This window comes from Trichoplusia ni, chromosome 24, assembly GCF_003590095.1.
Source record: "Trichoplusia ni isolate ovarian cell line Hi5 chromosome 24, tn1, whole genome shotgun sequence".
Taxonomy (NCBI): Eukaryota; Metazoa; Arthropoda; class Insecta; order Lepidoptera; family Noctuidae; genus Trichoplusia; species Trichoplusia ni.
Window position 1 is genome coordinate 4,359,040 of NC_039501.1, and position 18,454 is coordinate 4,377,493.

General features: G+C 34.8%; 1 protein-coding gene across 1 annotated transcript in view; it reads left to right on the forward strand.

Annotated features, from left to right (window-relative positions):
• LOC113505095 (ryanodine receptor) overlaps positions 1-18,454 on the forward strand; it is a 145,452-nt gene that overhangs the window by 23,061 nt on the left and 103,937 nt on the right. Inside the window, 1 exon segment of the mRNA XM_026887609.1 lies at positions 14,221-14,341. Within this exon segment, the coding sequence (XP_026743410.1) occupies positions 14,285-14,341 (57 nt within the window). The 5' untranslated portion in view covers positions 14,221-14,284.

An 18,454-nucleotide genomic window follows, 5' to 3' on the forward strand; every position in this document is an offset into this window, starting at 1 on the left:
AACACTGATAGTTTGTAATCTGGATTAACACAGAGTATAGTTCTTATCACGGTTATAATAATATGTTCCCGTGGGAACATTTTTGATTTTCAATACTTGATTTTTTTAACTTGTATATTTAACTAGCTGTCGCTGGCTCTCGTCTGTGGAAATAACGATTATCGCTATAAAGCATAATCTGGGTTTTCTAGTTAGATAAAGAGTATTAAGCAACCCTATGTAGCAAATTTTCATCTAATTCCGTTCATTAGTAACAAACTTCCAAGCATTGTAACAAATTTTCTCGTTTATAATATTGGTAGGTTACTCCGCAAAACATTCTCGCCATATATTTGAGTATGGACCAAAATACGCACATGTTATCCATAAAATTCGTGTAATATTTACCACGTAAAACTCTGAAATATATTAAGGTCACTCGGTCGTGTTAAGGCACGGAACAAGCACATCCGGGGATCCGGGAAAGATCTGAAACGGATTCCGTGCCGGATCTTATCTGGAGTTTGAATTTTAGTGAATCTGTTTTTAGGGTTCCCAAAGGGTGAAAAAGGAACCGTATAACGAAGGCCCCTTTTTGTTCGTATGTCTATCACTGGGTTGTATCTAATGAACAGTGATAGCTGGACAGTAATAGTTTTCACGGGTATTGTATTTATTTTTCCGGTATAACATCAAACAGTTAAAACCAGAATCGAGGGTAAGCAACGTTTGGTACGGTCATACAAATGATGTCCTTTTAGCCTATTTGTACGAAACCCTCAGTCTTGTAGAGTCACACTTGCACTTAACCGGATTTTTGGTTAGTTCCTTAGATATCAGCTTAATATCGACACTGAACCGATAGGGAAATGTTTTAAACGCGAATTTCTTGCAAAGATTTCGACAAAATTTTACATAATAATGCTTATCAACGATGTAACGGTATTTTGCTTAACCAATGTCGCGGAACATTTTTGCCTATACCAATCGTGTTTTTCGAAAAGACATTTGCTCCAGAATTTCAGGAACAAAAACCTATAAAAACTAAAAAATACCGCAGCAAGTAATCTTTATTTTTAATACAAAACCTTAATATAGGGCTATAAAACGAAACATGTTACAAAAACGTTTAACATAATGTGTTTTATGCCCATTGGCCTTGTAAATCTGTTGGGCTTAAACACCGCATATTTTCTACCCCGGATACTGACCCGAACAATTCCTGGCATCCCTGTGTTCGCTTAAAAATGCCTACGGAAACAGCTTATTTGAGTTTTTTTAATTAGGTTTTTTGTGACCAATTTAGAATGACCTCCTGAAGCAAGTGACACGTAAATTTAACAAATAGAATATTTTTAATATAAGCTTAAATTAAAATATTTGATGAAACAGCCGAGAATCGAAGCATAGCAGAAAAAAATATTATGAAATCATTATAGAATCCGTCTCTATTTACCATGCCCGTTTTACGATAAATAATATCATTAGATATTTATTATGATTTCTGTCAGATTTAGACGATATAAACACAGATAGTTAAAACCAGGATGAACACAAAACACATACGAAATTTTTATCCGTCTGATCATTTTCGATTTGTAGTGGGTCCCGCAGGCCACAGCTAGTATCATCATCATCGGCCTAGCCTTTTCCCAACTATTTTGGGGTCGGCTCCCAGTCCAACCGGTTTCAGCTGAGTACCAGTGCTTTACTAGGAGTGACTGCCTATCTAACCTCCTCAACCCAGTTACCTGTAACACGATAGCCCTTGGTTAGACTGGCTGTCAGACTTTTCAAGCTTCTGACTACCTGTTACGACAGTCAAAGATGTAGGAATAACAGCCGGGACCCACAATTTAGCGTGCCTTCCGAAACACGGCTAGTATATATTATCATATTTTATAAATGTTTATCTCATATTCTGTCTCAGAAAAATATATCTGCCTGTGACATAAATTATAATACGGGGTATCGAATCGTCACGTTTACTGTCACGTCACGTATAATATGTTTGTGATTTGTTTCCAGAAAGTTTTCCTACGCATCTGAAGGTCGTTGCTCTCTGCTGAATAAATATACGAGTGTTATTCGAGTCGCTATCCCACGTTTCTTAGAGTGTTTTTTGCTGTATATTTTGTTTTTTTGGAGTTTCGTACCTAAAGTGTTAAAACGCAATTAGAATAGCTATGGCTATGCGGTCTATCGGTCACCAGGCTGTATCTCATGAACCGCGATAGTCACAGTTGAAATTTATACTGATGATAAATTCTTCTTTCTTCTATAACAACATATGCTAGCAATGGTTGTAACAGTCAGCCATAGAATATTGCTTTGCTTTGCTTGAAAATTTGAACTTCTGCTGCACCGTTCACTTTCAGAGATTCGAATAAAATGGATTGTCCTTTAGAGTTTCTACAATGCAATCTAATTAAAGAAACATTCCCTAACCTTATGTTGAATTTCTAAAAGAATTACTTGTGACCTTGTTCAGGTCTGTAACCTTCACCATGTAACAGTATTTTGTGTCTAGACAAAATGCTTACATACGCTATCTATAATCAATAATTTGACCTTTCCCCGACCTCAAAGTAAATAAAAACAGTAAACAAAAAAAGTTGAGCTTTCATTGTTCCTGGGTTAGACCAATAAATAACTAAATTGGGCATCGTTAGCGAGTACACGTGTGGCCATGACGAAAGCCTATGGATATTTAAACCATAAAAAAAAAAAAAACATGTTGCGACATTATTTATTTTATTTTTAGCAATATTTTAAATCAAATACTTATGGTATACAGATTTAACTGTTGCTAAGCGGCATTGTTGCAAAATGTTCGACTTATTTCATGCTATCCTAGAAAGCAACCGAGATAGATATAGATTAGATGGCGTGCAACTGGGGAGGTCTATGATCAGAAATGGATGAATATGGGCTGATGATGATGCTTTCCTATGGTGCCTTTATCTATCACATTAATTTCTATGAAACATTGTCAAAGATCATTTTTATTTAGTAAAGTTAAGTGTACACAATTTAAACTACCAGACAGAGCATTTTCCTCAATTTCTCAATGAGAAGCACATGTCAAAACATTAGCTAACATAACCAGATAAATTGAAAGCTGGTTTTCCGACAGACATCCCTCGGGGAATGTCTAAAACATTTTCCAATTTATCCAAAAGTTAAAATTGGTTTTGTGCCAGCATTGAAATGTTTTGGATAAAGTTTTTGCAATCATTGATTTCAGGCTAATAGGAACACATGTTATAACTGAAACCAGCCTATCTGAGGATATGTAATCACCAAATATCAATAAAAAATGACAGCAAAAAAATTAAATCTTAGACAGAAATCGAACTAGCGACTAAGGTACCGAGGTAACTGACCAAGAGTTTGAAATTGTAATATGTGTTATGGAGTAAGATGTGAATATTTACATTGTAATATTTGTATGGCAAATATTATCCGCTAAAGTAGTTAGTATCATACGTAGTTATCATCTAAAGTCAATTCGAGATAAGGTACCAACTAAAGAAGTCCGTAAAAAAGTTGTCAATTACACTAAGTTATTCAAACTAAAAGCTCAAAATGATTGCAATTCACGAATATAACATAAACTTCTGTATGCAAATGTAGGTACTTTATACGCGTAATTAACCATGGTTTACTGTGAAGTCAAATTGGCGGCGAAAATTTTAAACTGGACTTAATTTTGCGGTGAAATATACCGCAATTTCTTTGGACAGGTAAATCACGTATAAATGTTTCAACAAAGCTAGCTTAATGATTTGAAAGGTTTCCTTTATGTGTTCAGACTAATTGTAGAAGGCAAAAGTGACAACATATGAGACGGTATAAAATTAATTTTGGAAAAAAATAAAAACCGACTTCAAGACTACACTAACAATATATACAATTGAACTAAAAAGTATAAAATAATATTTTAATTACAAGCCAAAGAACACTAAAGGAAAATCAACGAAATTATTGATACTTATGCATACTATTTACATTTTAAAATCAGTTATTTTTGAGGTCATCAGTGGTCGCTAGCATTTAATTTTTCCGTTAACGTTTCTTAATATTAGCTGACACCCGCGGCCCCGCCCGCTACGAATCGAAAATGATAAAAACTATCCTCTGTTAATCCTGATGATAAACTGCCTGTGTACCAAGTTTCGTCTTAATCTGTTAAGTTGTTTTTGAAAGAGGAACTAACATCCATACATATAAACTTTCGCGTTTATAATATTAGTAGGATTGACATACAACTTATTAGCACGAGAGAGAGAAAAACAGAGAAAAATTATAAATGCTACATACACAAGTGCTAGCACTTAAACTTGATAGGAATGAGGAAGATATCCAAATCGTGGCTCAAATACAAGAGTGCTAAACCGTTAGCTTGTACTCGTGGTACTTACGTCTAAGGCTTTAACTGCCGGATGCAAGTTCCCGTATCATCGGGATTTATGTTCTGAGTTTAGAGAGATTAGGTTATGTTCAAAGCGATTGGAGTAACGGGTCGGTTATGCAATCTGCGGGTACTTTGCTATGGTCTAGGTATTTAAATGGGTAGAAATATGAGTTTTATGTTAATGCAAAGTTTTGTTTTGTTAATCCTTGTCAAAGGATGTTTTGATTTGCGTTAACCAAATTTTAGCAAAATTTGTTTGATCTTAGGATGAATAAATAAACTTGTAACACACAAACTATCATCTTTATTACAACAAAATCTAGTAGAATGTTAAAAACTCATGAAATTCTACATTTGTATTAACGTAACACGTGGTCAAAGTCGTCCAATAACAGTAATCACGTCAACTCACACAAACATGTCTCTAAAAGATGATAAAAGAAAAGATATAAAAGAAAACATTCCAAGAATATAAATGTAGACATTGTATATCTTAAATAATTTAATTGTGAAAGTCGTAGCATAAAGCTACGTTGTTGCTACGATCGCTACGGCAATCTGAGTTTCGTAGCACTCATACTTTCATGCTACTTTATGATCGTAGTGCCACGTTCACTCCTTATATATTCGTATTTATTATTTAACTTTATAAGAGTTGCTTAAAGTGTTGAAGACATTGTATTATTAATGAGAAGGTATTTTGAGTAAGTATTGACGCTAGCATACATATTTAAAATGTACATGTAATTGTACCGCGTCGTCATAAGCCTAGCTTTTTCTATTATGTCGGCGTCGGCTTCCACACTTACCGGATCCAGTGTTTACAAGGAGCGACTGCCTATCTGATGCACGAGAACATACATTATAATTGTGAAAATAAATAACTTCATTGTAAAAATAATTATTTATTTGCCATTATTAAAATTCGTACCAATATTTCTGTATTCCATTTTTAAACTGCAATGATTATATTTTTTAATCTATGTGCTAGTTCTATTACTTCGTTAAGTAATTAAATCAATAGCTCTATTTATAAATGTAGGGCAATTCGATAAAATCTTTACATAGCAATTAACTAAGCTCATATAAATAAATGCAAATCTACATATTACAAATTACAACAGTACAAAACATAAAAAAGTAAATTATTAGTAATTATTTTTATCTTGTTGAAATTTCACAAATATAAATCACACGAAAATCTAGACGTAGAACAAGCATTTTTAGATCATCACAAAGACTTTTCCTACTAAGGAATCAAAACCGTATCACGTCCTGAGCAATAACATTTTTATAGCATTTAAACAACCTACGTAACTGTCAATTTATTCACTACTAGTTGTTGTCCGCGACTTCGTCCACGTGGTTAGAATTTTCCCCGTTTTTTCCACATTTTCCATTGTATCTTCGCTCCTTTTAGCCGCAGCGTGATGTTATATAGCCTATAGCCTTCCTTGATAAATGGTCTATTCAACACAAAAATAATTTTTCAAATCGAACCAGTAGTTCCTGAGATTAGCGCGTTCAAACAAACAAACAAACTCTTCAGCTTTGTATATTAGTATAGATTCCTTTTCAGGAAATGTAACCAACATAAAGAAAAGGAAAGGAAAAGAAAACAGTAAAAGAACTGACTACAAGTCGTAACAAAGGCCTGACAGTAACTTTGCTTAACAAAGATGTTACGGAAATTAAACCTCCTTTTAACTTTCATTGAGTCTTCATAGATTTAGCTACAAGCGGTCAAATGATGCCTTTTCAGATTATCTCGTGTGTTGAAGATTTATGAGAAGTACTAAATCGTTGAGATTTAAGGAACGTTAATAAGTAAACTAGAAAAAGGATTTATATTTCTGCCTTAAAAGAATTTTGACAGGCCTGTTGGTCTAGTGGTTAGTGACCCTGACTGCTATACCGGAGATCGTGGGTTCGATTACCGCCCAGGACAAATGTTGTGTGATGAGCATGATCATTCGTTCTGGTGTCTGGGTGTAATTTATCTATAATATGTTTGTATTTAGAAATATATAAGTAAGTTTATCAGTTGTCTGGTTACCATAACACAAGCTCTGCTTAGCTTGGGATCAGATAACCGTGTGTGAGTTGTCCCAGGATATATTATATTATAATTACAAAAAAATATTTGGTCCAAAAATATATTTTTTTCATCGACCGAAGATAGTTCAGATTTATTCTTCTGTGTCTACAAGACAATGGCACTATTGTCTTTAGTTTCTCACTTCGCCGGCTAACGCCTATCAATTACCTACCCTCTTTCCATCAACCCAGAAAAGAATAAACAACAAAAAAGTCTAGTGATCTAGTTTTTTGTGCCTTCTAAAGGTACTGTCATCAATAAAACACATTTACAAGCCTGTATATATTTCTTTGTTAGTTCGAAAATATTAAGTTCATCGCCTGCTTACAAATCTTCATAATTTCGAAATCTTCGTTTTTTTTTTGTCGACTGTACCTACCAAAGACGCTTCGTTAGTGATGACACATTGAAATAAATATCTCGGTTGTTTACTCGAGTACGAGGGACTGAGGACCTTTTTATTGTCCTCCTTGACATTGAGAGAGTATCTATTGTCAAAGAGCCGAAACTATTGTAGGTACTCAGGAACACACTTGAACTAGATAGAGTGAAATTGTCCAGTATAGTGCTAGTTTACTTTGTTTACATATACATACATATATTACCCCAGATTAAAGTGGCTTGGTTGTTTTTCGAGAAAGTTTTAAAAAACAACTAATTTGGTTTAGAGTAAAAATTAAATTATTAGATCAGATTAAAGTATGCCTTTGGAAGTCCAAATAGCTTATTAATCAAATACTTTGTATTCCAATCTAAGGAGATCTATGCTATCATAGGCATCTGCGATCCACATCAAAATTATCATTGCCCATTCACCTGCGTATTAGATAGTTGATATGCTAAAGATGGCAACGCTAATCTTGCATTGGCAAGGTTAGTGTTAAAACACTAAAAACTCCGTGGAGTTAAGTTATTATAATAAGCATGAAGCTTTTTTGTTCCCTAAAATAATGAATTTTTGGAGCCGCTTAACTAGATATTAAAGTTTCGAATGATACTGAAAAATTAATTTTAAGTCTCTCTACAATTGACTCGCAAAATTCAAAATATTGATACGATAAATCAATTTTAAAGTGATAAAAAATAAGAAACTATTGTTGAAAAGGAATCTACTGAAGAATTTTCAATCTCTCGACTCCAATATAGTATTGGCTCCGGTAAAACGTTCCTAGGAATCTGAATATTTATTAGATTGGGTGGCGATTCATCTTTTCACAGCGCCCCACGAATACAAATCCATTAATTTGAATTTTATTCACGTTTGTGCATGAATTCATCTATTCGGAATATTGAGCAGCTTGATACTCCTTTTGGACGTATTGTCAAAAATTTTTGGGATGGTTTGCGTTCCTTCGGTCTTTTTGAGAAGTATTGTGACTGATAATACATTCGAGCAGAGTTTGGTTGAAAAGTAAAATTACGTCGGAATCTTTTTCTTATTCAAGTGAAATAATTTAAATGTACTTTGGTGTATGATTATTGTTCTACATGTTACATGTAGATAAAATATTTTGTGGTCATTGCTAGGATTTGAGGTCTTCTATATATTATTGGCAGTTGACAAAAAGTGTGTCGTTTCCGTTACATTTTTGCCACGATCTAATTAATACAATATTCAAAGACTTTTGCACAACGCCATCAGGTCTCAAACTAAGCAAACCTTGTTTTACAAGTACTAGACTACTGATGGACATACTTATACTCGTATATTTCTATTTACATATTATGGATTAATTACACGCAGACAGAGAACAAATGCTTATCGCACAAACGTTTGCCGTGGGTGAAAATCGAACTAACGACCTAAGATATAAGACCAACAGGTAATACTAAAAAAATCGACCTAACTCATCCATCATTACTCCAAAAATAAAACGTCTAAGGGTACAACTACCTGAAAATATGATTTAGCACAAAAATGAATAACAAAAACGTTTTTGCCTACAATTTACAAACGGTTTATTCATACAGTCAAAATAGAGTCTGATGATGATGGATGCGAGCCTCGGGGCTCAGACAGAATGCCTACCCTATATTTATGCGTATTCCGATGAAAATGTTGCGGTAAAACAAAGAATGCCTAGCAATTAGTAAGAATTGGAATAGGCGTATTTTTGTTACACTTGAAATACGTTTACTTACTTTAAAAGTTGAACAATAGCAGTGTATAGAGACCCCATTAGCGAAAAAAATATCTTTAAGGTTGAAATAAATTGAGATAATTAATATGAAACAATAGAACCGATAGAAGTAATTTCAACTTATTATGAATCGTTTATTTTATTATCTTTTTTCGATGTTTCAATTTACATTGTGGTTTGTAAAAGTTCGATTCATTGATTGATTTGATTTGTTGATTGTGTTAAATAAACTATAACCTAATTTATGTAGACGTTATGTATGATGATCTTAATAGGTTCTTATTGAAAAACTAAAGTTCCCATTATTTTACTAATATAATTTTCTTATTGATATTGAGGACCACCTCCTCAAAAGGATAATATACAAAATGTATTAACTGTACATATTTATTTTTCAAAGAGTTATAGAGTTTCTACTCCATAGGAATGACATTTTGGAACCGTGCACCTAGAGTAAATACCGTACCTAGAGTACATAACGTTTTGAAAGTGCCCAGAAAATGCCTACTTGAAATAAAAAAACTTTTGTTTTTAATTTTGACCTCCTTTTAAAAGATAACTTTTGCAGCTGTGATATTGTCACGGCTACATGACGTAGAAATACTCAACGGTTTCATGTGTTCCCCAGCGTCATTGATACAGTCACCGCGTCGTCCTAAATCATAATGAGTTGTTACTGCTATTATTTCCTTACATGACAGTTAAGTGGTATGACATAATTAATACACCTGCTATGGAATAAATTGTAGGCAATGTGTTAAGTGTTACAATAGTGTTACGAGATGCTGGTTCATTATGTACGAATTTCCTTTTTCCTTTGCTCTTCATTGGATTATGTTTTTTTACTTAGCCCACTATTTCGCACTACCACCAAATCCTTCTATTCTCTGTCTTGGGCCACATGGTTTTTTTCCTATACTTACTATAATAATGTAGACGATTTCTTTAATTTTATGTTTGAAGGATTACTTATCATTAATATTTTGGACCGCCAAGGAGGGTCATTTTTTCTAACGTTTCGAAAGGTGCCTGAACAAGGCCTACTTGAAATAAAAAACTTTTTATTTTAACTTTGTAGTGCCGTCTCTTTTCCCAACGATAACGGCCTTGCTTTAAGTTATGTTGGTAGACAGGTTCATGGAAATATCGCAAAGTTAATGTTTTTTGTGTATAACTGCGACATGTTTACGATGTATCGTATTCCAATTTAACATGACTGCAGTTTTCAGAGCGTTGCGGATATATCCGATACTTTTTGTGTTTCCTTTTTTATGAACTTTTGTATTTTATACCGAAATTCTTTACGACTGTCACATTTTTGAAGGTAATTTAGCTTTTTAAAAAAGGCTTTTTTATTTATAGACGGTATACGGTAGATGGGGATAAGACTTAATCTTTTTTTAGCGATTGTAAAAAATTAAATGTCGTTTTCAGAGTTACAACAATGAAAATCGAGGTTCCAATCGATATGATGACACGAAAAACTTTAAACAATCGGCAATAGCTGTCTAGTGACTAGTAAACCTATTATTTTACCTCAATAATATAAGTTATTAGAACTACTTATGAAAACAACTTATCAAACAAACTTCCGAACAAAATTATCCGAATTGGAACGAATTAATCCGTAGAAACTTAAAAGTTTTCCGTTTGAGTCGTAAATTCAGATTGTGGCTGCGAAAAAGGCGGAAAGGGGTTATAACTATTAAATCCTTTTGGTACTTAAATGGGAATCGTTACGTTATATATTGATATAAACTATTGTAAATAATGGCTTTAAATATATAAAGATTAAACAAGTAAAATAAAACTGTTTTTGTTTGCGTAACAATTTTTGGCTAATTTTGGGTAACAATTTTAATAAACTAAATGCCATTTATGCAAATGGCATTTAGTTTAAAGAATTGGTCTACGAAAGTAAGAAAACATAATTTTCACTGTCACTAACGCTGACGAATTTCTTTGTTAATTCAAGCCGTCATAAAACACAGTAGCAATAAGAAGTGCTTCTTGCAAGTAATCTTTTATTCAAAATAGGTTAGTTTTGCTCTAAAAAAGAACTGACAGAACAGAATTATCCATCATTTATGTTGGAATCCAAATGTTCCAAGCTTGTTTTAAATATCAGTCATAAATATGCCAGTAAAATTTTATCGGCTACGACACTAAAATCCGCAGACGTATTTCTTCTTTGCTAACTGTACACAATCTGAGCCGAATACAGTGCAGTGCTAATAAAATCCTTGTGCAGCGATTCTCGCAAATAAATCAGTACCTGAACTATGAGCTGTTAATCCAATCCTGGCTTTTGTGCGGGTGAGACAGCGCTCTACAATAAGCGTAGCTACCTCTCGCTTCCACTGTCGCAACAGTTTTTCCATATGAGTTCGTAGTAGGTTCCTAGGGGTCGTAATGTTGTACAATGCTATGACCTTTGCTAAAAATTCTTTACCTTCACATTTAAGTTTATAGTACCTGACTTCCTGCCGGTATGTAAATTACTACGTTAGGTAATTGCAATGCCTTGTACTAAAAGTGATATACTCGTGGTTGGGTTATTAAATATTTAGGTTGCAGGCAAATATTCGTAAGTTACGGGGACACAGGGTTAACATATTTTAAAGCTCTTGTTGAGAATTTTGGTCTAAAATTTGATGCAAAATTAGATTAGGTCATCTACCAGGGGCCGTATAACCCTGCTCTGAAAAGTCACTGTGGAGAAAAAACTAATTTGGACTACTATTGCTATGCTAAGCTAATATGGTTCCTTCATAAACCATGGTTAACTAACGCACCTGCAACTGTCAATACATGAAAATGACATGAAATTTCCAGGTGGAGACTCGGTGGCTCAATTATTAGCGTCCCTTTGTAGAACAAAGGCCTCCCTTCGTTCTGTTTTCTTGTTCTGCGGCTTACGGTGGTCCTATTTATTTTGAACAGGAATCAATTTCTTACCCTAGTCGTAAAGCCCACAACCTTTTTACATAGAAACAAGCTATTTCATTTGGTAAAAGAGCCGAGTGGTATAATTATTCTCCATGGCTCACTGTACTCAACGCGTCACGGATTTTATCTCAGCTTAGAAAAAGCATTTGTGGTATCATTTGTTCAAATCTTTATTTTTGTACGTGAATTAAATGTTAGTGAAACCCCTGCGAAATAAGGTCTGTTAAACTTAAGTATTTATACGCAAGTTATTTAAAGCAGAAAAAAATGAAACGTCACTTCCATTTAATCACTAACTGAACTAAAACTTACCGACACAATATAGCTAATGAATTACGCGATTGGCATTGAACCATTTAGAGCGGAACAAGGTCGGTTATTATTAACGTGTGCAAGGGTCAGGTTAGGGCATCGCCTCGCCTTCGGACGCCGTTTGGCAAACTACTGACAGCCCTCAAGGTTACGGAGACCGTCATCGCGGTAGTTTATATTGTCTTTCGTGGTCCCATGTATAAGGAGTGGCCAACCTGCAACTTCCATCATTGGGGCTCTTGTAAACCAGGATCGTAAATGTAGAGTAGGACGTCCTCAGGAATCGTGGAGTGATGACCTGCGCAAGATGGCTGGATACGAGCAGCCGAATATAGATCTCGATGGCATGCAATTGGGGAGACCTATGTTCAGAAGTGGACAAATATAGACTGATGATGTTTGGCTTCAGAGCGAAATTTAGTTTAAAAAAGAATTTATTATATTTGAGTTCAGGTTGATACTTTCAGACGCATTAACCTGTAACATACAGAAAGCCATTACAATTTCTGTAAAGTGCAATATTGTAAAGTGTGCTGCGAACTCAAGGGCACAGTCCTTAGGGGAAAGCATGTTACACATAGACGACCGGAACATTATCATGATTGTAGCTAGAAAATAGTAAGTAAGTAAAATGTCACTATTGCATAAAATTCTCGTGTCATGGTGTACGTAATTGAACTCCGAAACGGCTTGACCGATTCTTATGAAATTCTGTGTGCATTTTGGGTAGGTCTGAAATTGGGACATCTATTTTTCATCAAACTGAACTGCGGGAAAAAGTTAGTCAAGAAATAAAACAAAAGAATTCAGAACGGTAATAAAAATAATTCGTACAATAAAATTAGGATCCAAAAATCCATTTGTAAGCACATCTTCGCTGTAAGCGATGAAAGTTTACGAGGTGTGTGACGTAAATGTCACGTAGAACGTAAATATTTCATGGAAAACGTGATGTCACGCTGACGAATGGTTTCTGTGGAACAGCGAGCAAAACTCGTCGATTCGACTGTTAGTAAAAATGAGATAGGCGTTATTATTATATTATTAATTTCTAGATGAACTTGTTTTCTTGGAATGAGAAGTTTTTATCAGCTATCGAAAAAAATACGACGAATCATTGTTTCTAGCAAAACCTGACATAAGTTGATTTGATGCCAGTCATAAGGTGTGGACATGAGATATTTGAAGAACGACTCATGTTTTCTTCGGTATTAAAAAAACAACTCCAGTAAGGAACCTAATCCTTGTATTGAGGAAGGTTTTACAAAAAAATAAAAAAATGGTCGAAATATAGCTAAATGTCAAGCAAACTAGTTATAAAGTTGGTTTACAAATAAATTTGTAGTTACCCTTAAATTTTATTTTTTAAGAAGTGGTGCTAGGCCTAATAAATTGCTGACTAAAACCTTAGCAGCAGAAGTGCTGTATCACGAAGGTATTAATTATGTGAGGGCTGCACAACAGGTTGGTATGCCGTATTCATGAGCGGTGGCTTGCCAGTTCTATTGGTAATGTGTAGTAACTACGGATAATACAGAATATGGGTTCTTGAATATGATATAATGGATATGTCATTTATGGAAGGGAAATATGTAAACAGTGTTGTGTAAAAATAAGCAAGGTAAAAAATTCAACAGTCTGGCCATCAGGGCGTATAAGATACAGCCTGGTCGCGGAAGGACAAACAGATGTAGAGACAGCAGAGCCTCAGTAATGAAATAGGATTGCTTCAGGATGGGGTTTTTCCCTTTGGTTACTGAACCGTACAAATGATGCCAGGACATAAAATTCACAATATCGTAAGCATACATTGTATAAATCTTGTATATACGGTTAACTTGAGTATGAATTGTACACAATGTAAGATTAACGACTTCACCTTGTTGCTTCTCAGTTTGCATGAAAAATGTATATGTGGGTCTGAAAATTGATGTCTCTTAAATTGTCTAAATATGTCTGAAAGTAGACGTGTCTAGAAAGAAAAAGTATGTCGCTGGGTAATCATGTTCCTCGGATTATCTATAGTTGTGTCCTTTTCAAATTATTATGTAAATGATGCAATGGCTTACTCACGTATTTGTTCAGATAGTTCGAATATATTATAGTTTCCAGTTCGTCAATTCACGATTAAGCGTTCCGGGTAGGTCCGAAACTAGTCGAACAATCCCGATAAATACAAAGTAAATTTTTGCAAAATTCAAATGTAAATCATTCTCACGATATTATAAAGAATTGTCAAATAAATAATCTTTGATTTTTTCTTCAAACATTTTTTAAGAAATCTATTTATATCTTTATCTGATCGTTGTTTTCATTGTCCACAGTGATGCATTTCGAGTGTTATGGCAACGTTGCAGTAACGCACTGACAGTCGACTGAGATAACAAGATGGCGGAAGCTGAGGGAGGAGCGAGCGAGCAAGATGATGTTTCATTCTTGCGTACGGTGAGTTGATATTGAATATTATACTATACTATGCTGTAGCAAATGGGCACGGAATTAAAAAAAGAAATGGAAATATTCGTCTTTTAAAAATTGGAACGAGCTTTGTAGTATTGTGACTACGCGCATAACCATAGTTCGCGACGTGCCGCGGGTTCGATCCCCGCGTAGGACAAGCATTTGTGTGACGAATAGGTACTTGTCCTGAGTCTGAGTGTCTTTGTAGATGCGACATTTTATTCCTGAACGTGGAAGTATGATATTTTTTCGTTAGATATTAATAAGAGCTGTTTTCCACGTGAAAATATAGGGTCTCTTACTCTAGGTGATGTTAGGTTTATAAACCAAGACCAAACATAGAAATCAGCTTAAGAAAATCGAAATGATAGCTTTAATATAAACTCACATATACCCCCTTTTTTTGGGGCAGTAGCCTACTACATCACAAACTAAAAAATAAATATACCTCTAATCTAAAACAAAAGTCTATCTACAGTCTAGGTACTTTATTTAGTCTGTATTTAGTTCCATTCTCCCTCGAGATAACTAATCATTGAGCGTGACAGTGCGGTACCTATCAATGTCCGAATCATATATCATCCTGAATGCTGGTATCGTGTGACAGGCCTATACATATTGATGTATGTATATACATACACTGTACAACCAGGTTGTAGAGTAGTATTAAACGTATTGGTGTAGATGTAGTCAAGCTGTGATAGCCTAGTTTTAATAAATCATTATTTCATTAATATGTTATAAACTTTGTTATAATAAACTATATTCTATTCTATACTAATATATAAAGCTGAAGAGTTTGCTTGTTTGAACGCGCTAATCTCAGGAACTACTGGTTCAAATTGAAAAATGCTCTTTGTGTTCAATAAACCATTCATCGAGGACGGTTTTAGGCTATATAACATCACGCTGCCACTAACAGGAGCGAAGACACCATAGAAAATTTGGCTAAACGGGGAATAATATTCATCTTCGAGGGCTTCCGTTCAATTATTCCTACCAAGCGGACGAAGTTGGGGGCAACAGCTAGTGTGTACATAATATGCATTTTTTTCCATCTTTAAAAACCAAACTAAAGTACTCAGTAAACAAATGTTCAAATTACAATATACATATATGGATTTCACAGTCACACTGTTTTGTGTGTTTTTATTTTTTTGTGGGACATTGTTAGTTCATAAGTGTACTATGGACTACTTTTGCAGAAGCGATAGGTTTGTAGCGGGCGAACCCACAGGCAACAGCTAGTATTTATATAAAGTTAGAACCGTTCAATTCTAGAAACGAATCAACGATCGGGCTTTAATTAAATCAAGCCTCTATAGCTCTTTCCTTAATTTAAATGAACGAACAAATGGCGATCGGACATCGTTAGCCCCAGTAATCCTTTGAATTGATGAAATATACTATAACTGTATGTAACTGGTATTGTAAGGATATATCGTTCGTTTAATGAAGGGCAAATTTCGAAGATACCGCGTAAAGTCACGTTTGTTTTTACCGTCCTGTTTATGCCATTTAACTGCCATCCCGTTTTAACCCCAAAAGCGGTTGGATTTTAAAAGATACATTATGCGCGTAGTATGCTTTCATGTCATCTATAGAGCCTTGCGTTTTAGGATTCCAGTTTTTAACATAAAGAAACATAATACATATACACAAAATTCTGTTGTCTCTTTAATAAAACAACTAAAAATAAAGACTGAGTTTGATTGACGAGCAACAAGCAATTTGATTTTTGGAGCAATTGAGTTTCTAATTATAAAAATAACAACCAAGAATTTTCTATAAATTTATGCCTGTCTAAATATCTCAAACAAAATACAATTACTCCACAACCTAGCAATTATCAATTATAAATTATGAAATTATCCTTTCATAACTCGGTCAAACGAGCCTTAAATTAAAATGACCCAAAAATGACGAGTATAATATTAATTGTGAAAGCGGCGCCCCTATAGCAATTAACGGTTCAAGGGTTGGATTAAATTACAAAGGATACCGCCCTGGCGCCTAAATACTCTGCAAAATGTAGTTGATTATGAAATAAGATTGCGTGGCCTTGAAACTTAATGTTTTTATTGTTCTCTTGGGCGGCATAGTAAGCGATGGCAAGACGATCTAAACGCTTACAGGGGTGGTTCCAAGTAGCCTAGGATTAAGGTTCGTGGAAAGATTTGGGGGAGGCCTTTTCCCAGCTGTGGGGCACAGTGGGCTAGAGAAAAAAATGGTTGATGTACCTGAAGCCGCCAATGGGTCTCTGACAAGGTTTAACACACCCTGAAAAAAGTCTCAAGTGTGCTGGTTTTCTCACCTAGTTTTCTTTCTCCATTTTTAGCAAGTGATAATTGCTTTGGTATGCCTATGAATCTGAAAATACAGTGGTGTGGATTTGACCCTAAGATCATTGAATTAGATCATTAACTCAACAACCATACCACTAAATAATACTATGTACTTCAGTGACTAAATTCAACAGTTGTTTGTTTGTTACGTGCTATGGCAAAATTATTAAAGCTCATTGCTTAATCCTTATGTATAAAATGTATTCAGTTATTTTGTTATACAGGATCTAAAATATGCTTTGGTTCAGTGAGGGAAGGTTGACAAGAGAAGAAGTTGTGATGGCTTTGAGACTTCGATCCGGACATATTCCACTGAATAGTTTTGGGTTTATGATGCGCAGAGTCAATTCTCCCTATTGCGATGCTTGTGGCATTGTTGAAGATGTGCATCATATCTTGTCGGAGTGTGTCCGTGTCGGGGTCCGAAGAAGACAAGCTTTTTCCAACAGTGCCAATGCGGGCTCCTATAATAGAATTTTTGCCTCGCCTTTATCGGACGAGGCTAGAATACTTTATAGCATTATGATAATAGCCATAAGATTGCGTGCAGGCCACTAGTTATATTATTATATTATGTAAGTGTTAATTTTAAAAAATATCTGTATCAATCATCGGGGTGACATTTTCTACTCAGAAAAACCCCGTAAATAAAAAGATTTAAAATGCCATTTACAAATCTTCGTCTCTTTGTAAGGTTGATCTTAAACCTGGTGTCAGTGTTTTGACTCCTTAGGCATTTGATGGGGCTCAATATTCCTTAATTTTCCTTTCCTTACCTTTTATATAAATCATATTTCTACCGCACCAAAAGGACGTTGACATTTGAATGGGATTGAATTAATTCAATCCGGTAATCCGATCTCATTAAGGAATCTTAAATGTCAAACGCAGACTGCCCGGGGGGGGGGGTGGCTGCGGAGATAGTGAAATGAGCTCGTCGCTTTGTTTAGATAAGAATAGTCAATTACTTTTGTATTAAATTGACTGTAAATGAGCAATTAAAAGTATTAGGCATTAAATGTGATATTGATTTTCATATTAGAAAAGAACCCACGTTGTTCGATAAATATTATGAAATCCTTCAAAACGTTTAAGTAAATAATTTTTAAATTAATAAATTACTCTGTGGAAGGGTTTGGGGGAGGCCTTTGCCCAGCCGTGGAATAGGTACTGTGGGCTAGATCAGCACCAGGCACCACGTCATAAAGTAATATCATTGCGGGTATAAAAAAGAGATGCCGCTCTACGCCACATACACGGTGATTTTTTAGTCGTCTTACAAAAGTAGCCCAGTTCATGTATCCGACGTAAAATACCCCTAGGCGCGTTTTTTTTTTTTTATCAACTAAGATAGTAAGTACGAAGAAAAATTAAACAAGAGAAATCTGAAATATACTCTTAAAAATGATAAAAACGACGCCGTCTGCGCCCCTCACCATTGTTACAAGGCTCGGACCGCGCTCGCAACAGAGCTGTGTTTCTAAAAGACTACGAATTGCATCGTAATATTGAATAAAAATTGAATTTTAAATTTGTTCAAATCTCATTAATACCTATTTTTTTTATCATGAACGTGTTCTAGTCATTGGATACATGAACTGGGCTGCTTTTGTAAGACGACTAAAAATCACGGTGTATAGCTATCACGCTTCCGCAACCATATAAATATAACTTTGAGACGTAGTCTGTAAGTAAAAGCAAAAAAGCACCCAATTAACCTCAAAACAATAAAACAAAAGATCTTTCTACACGA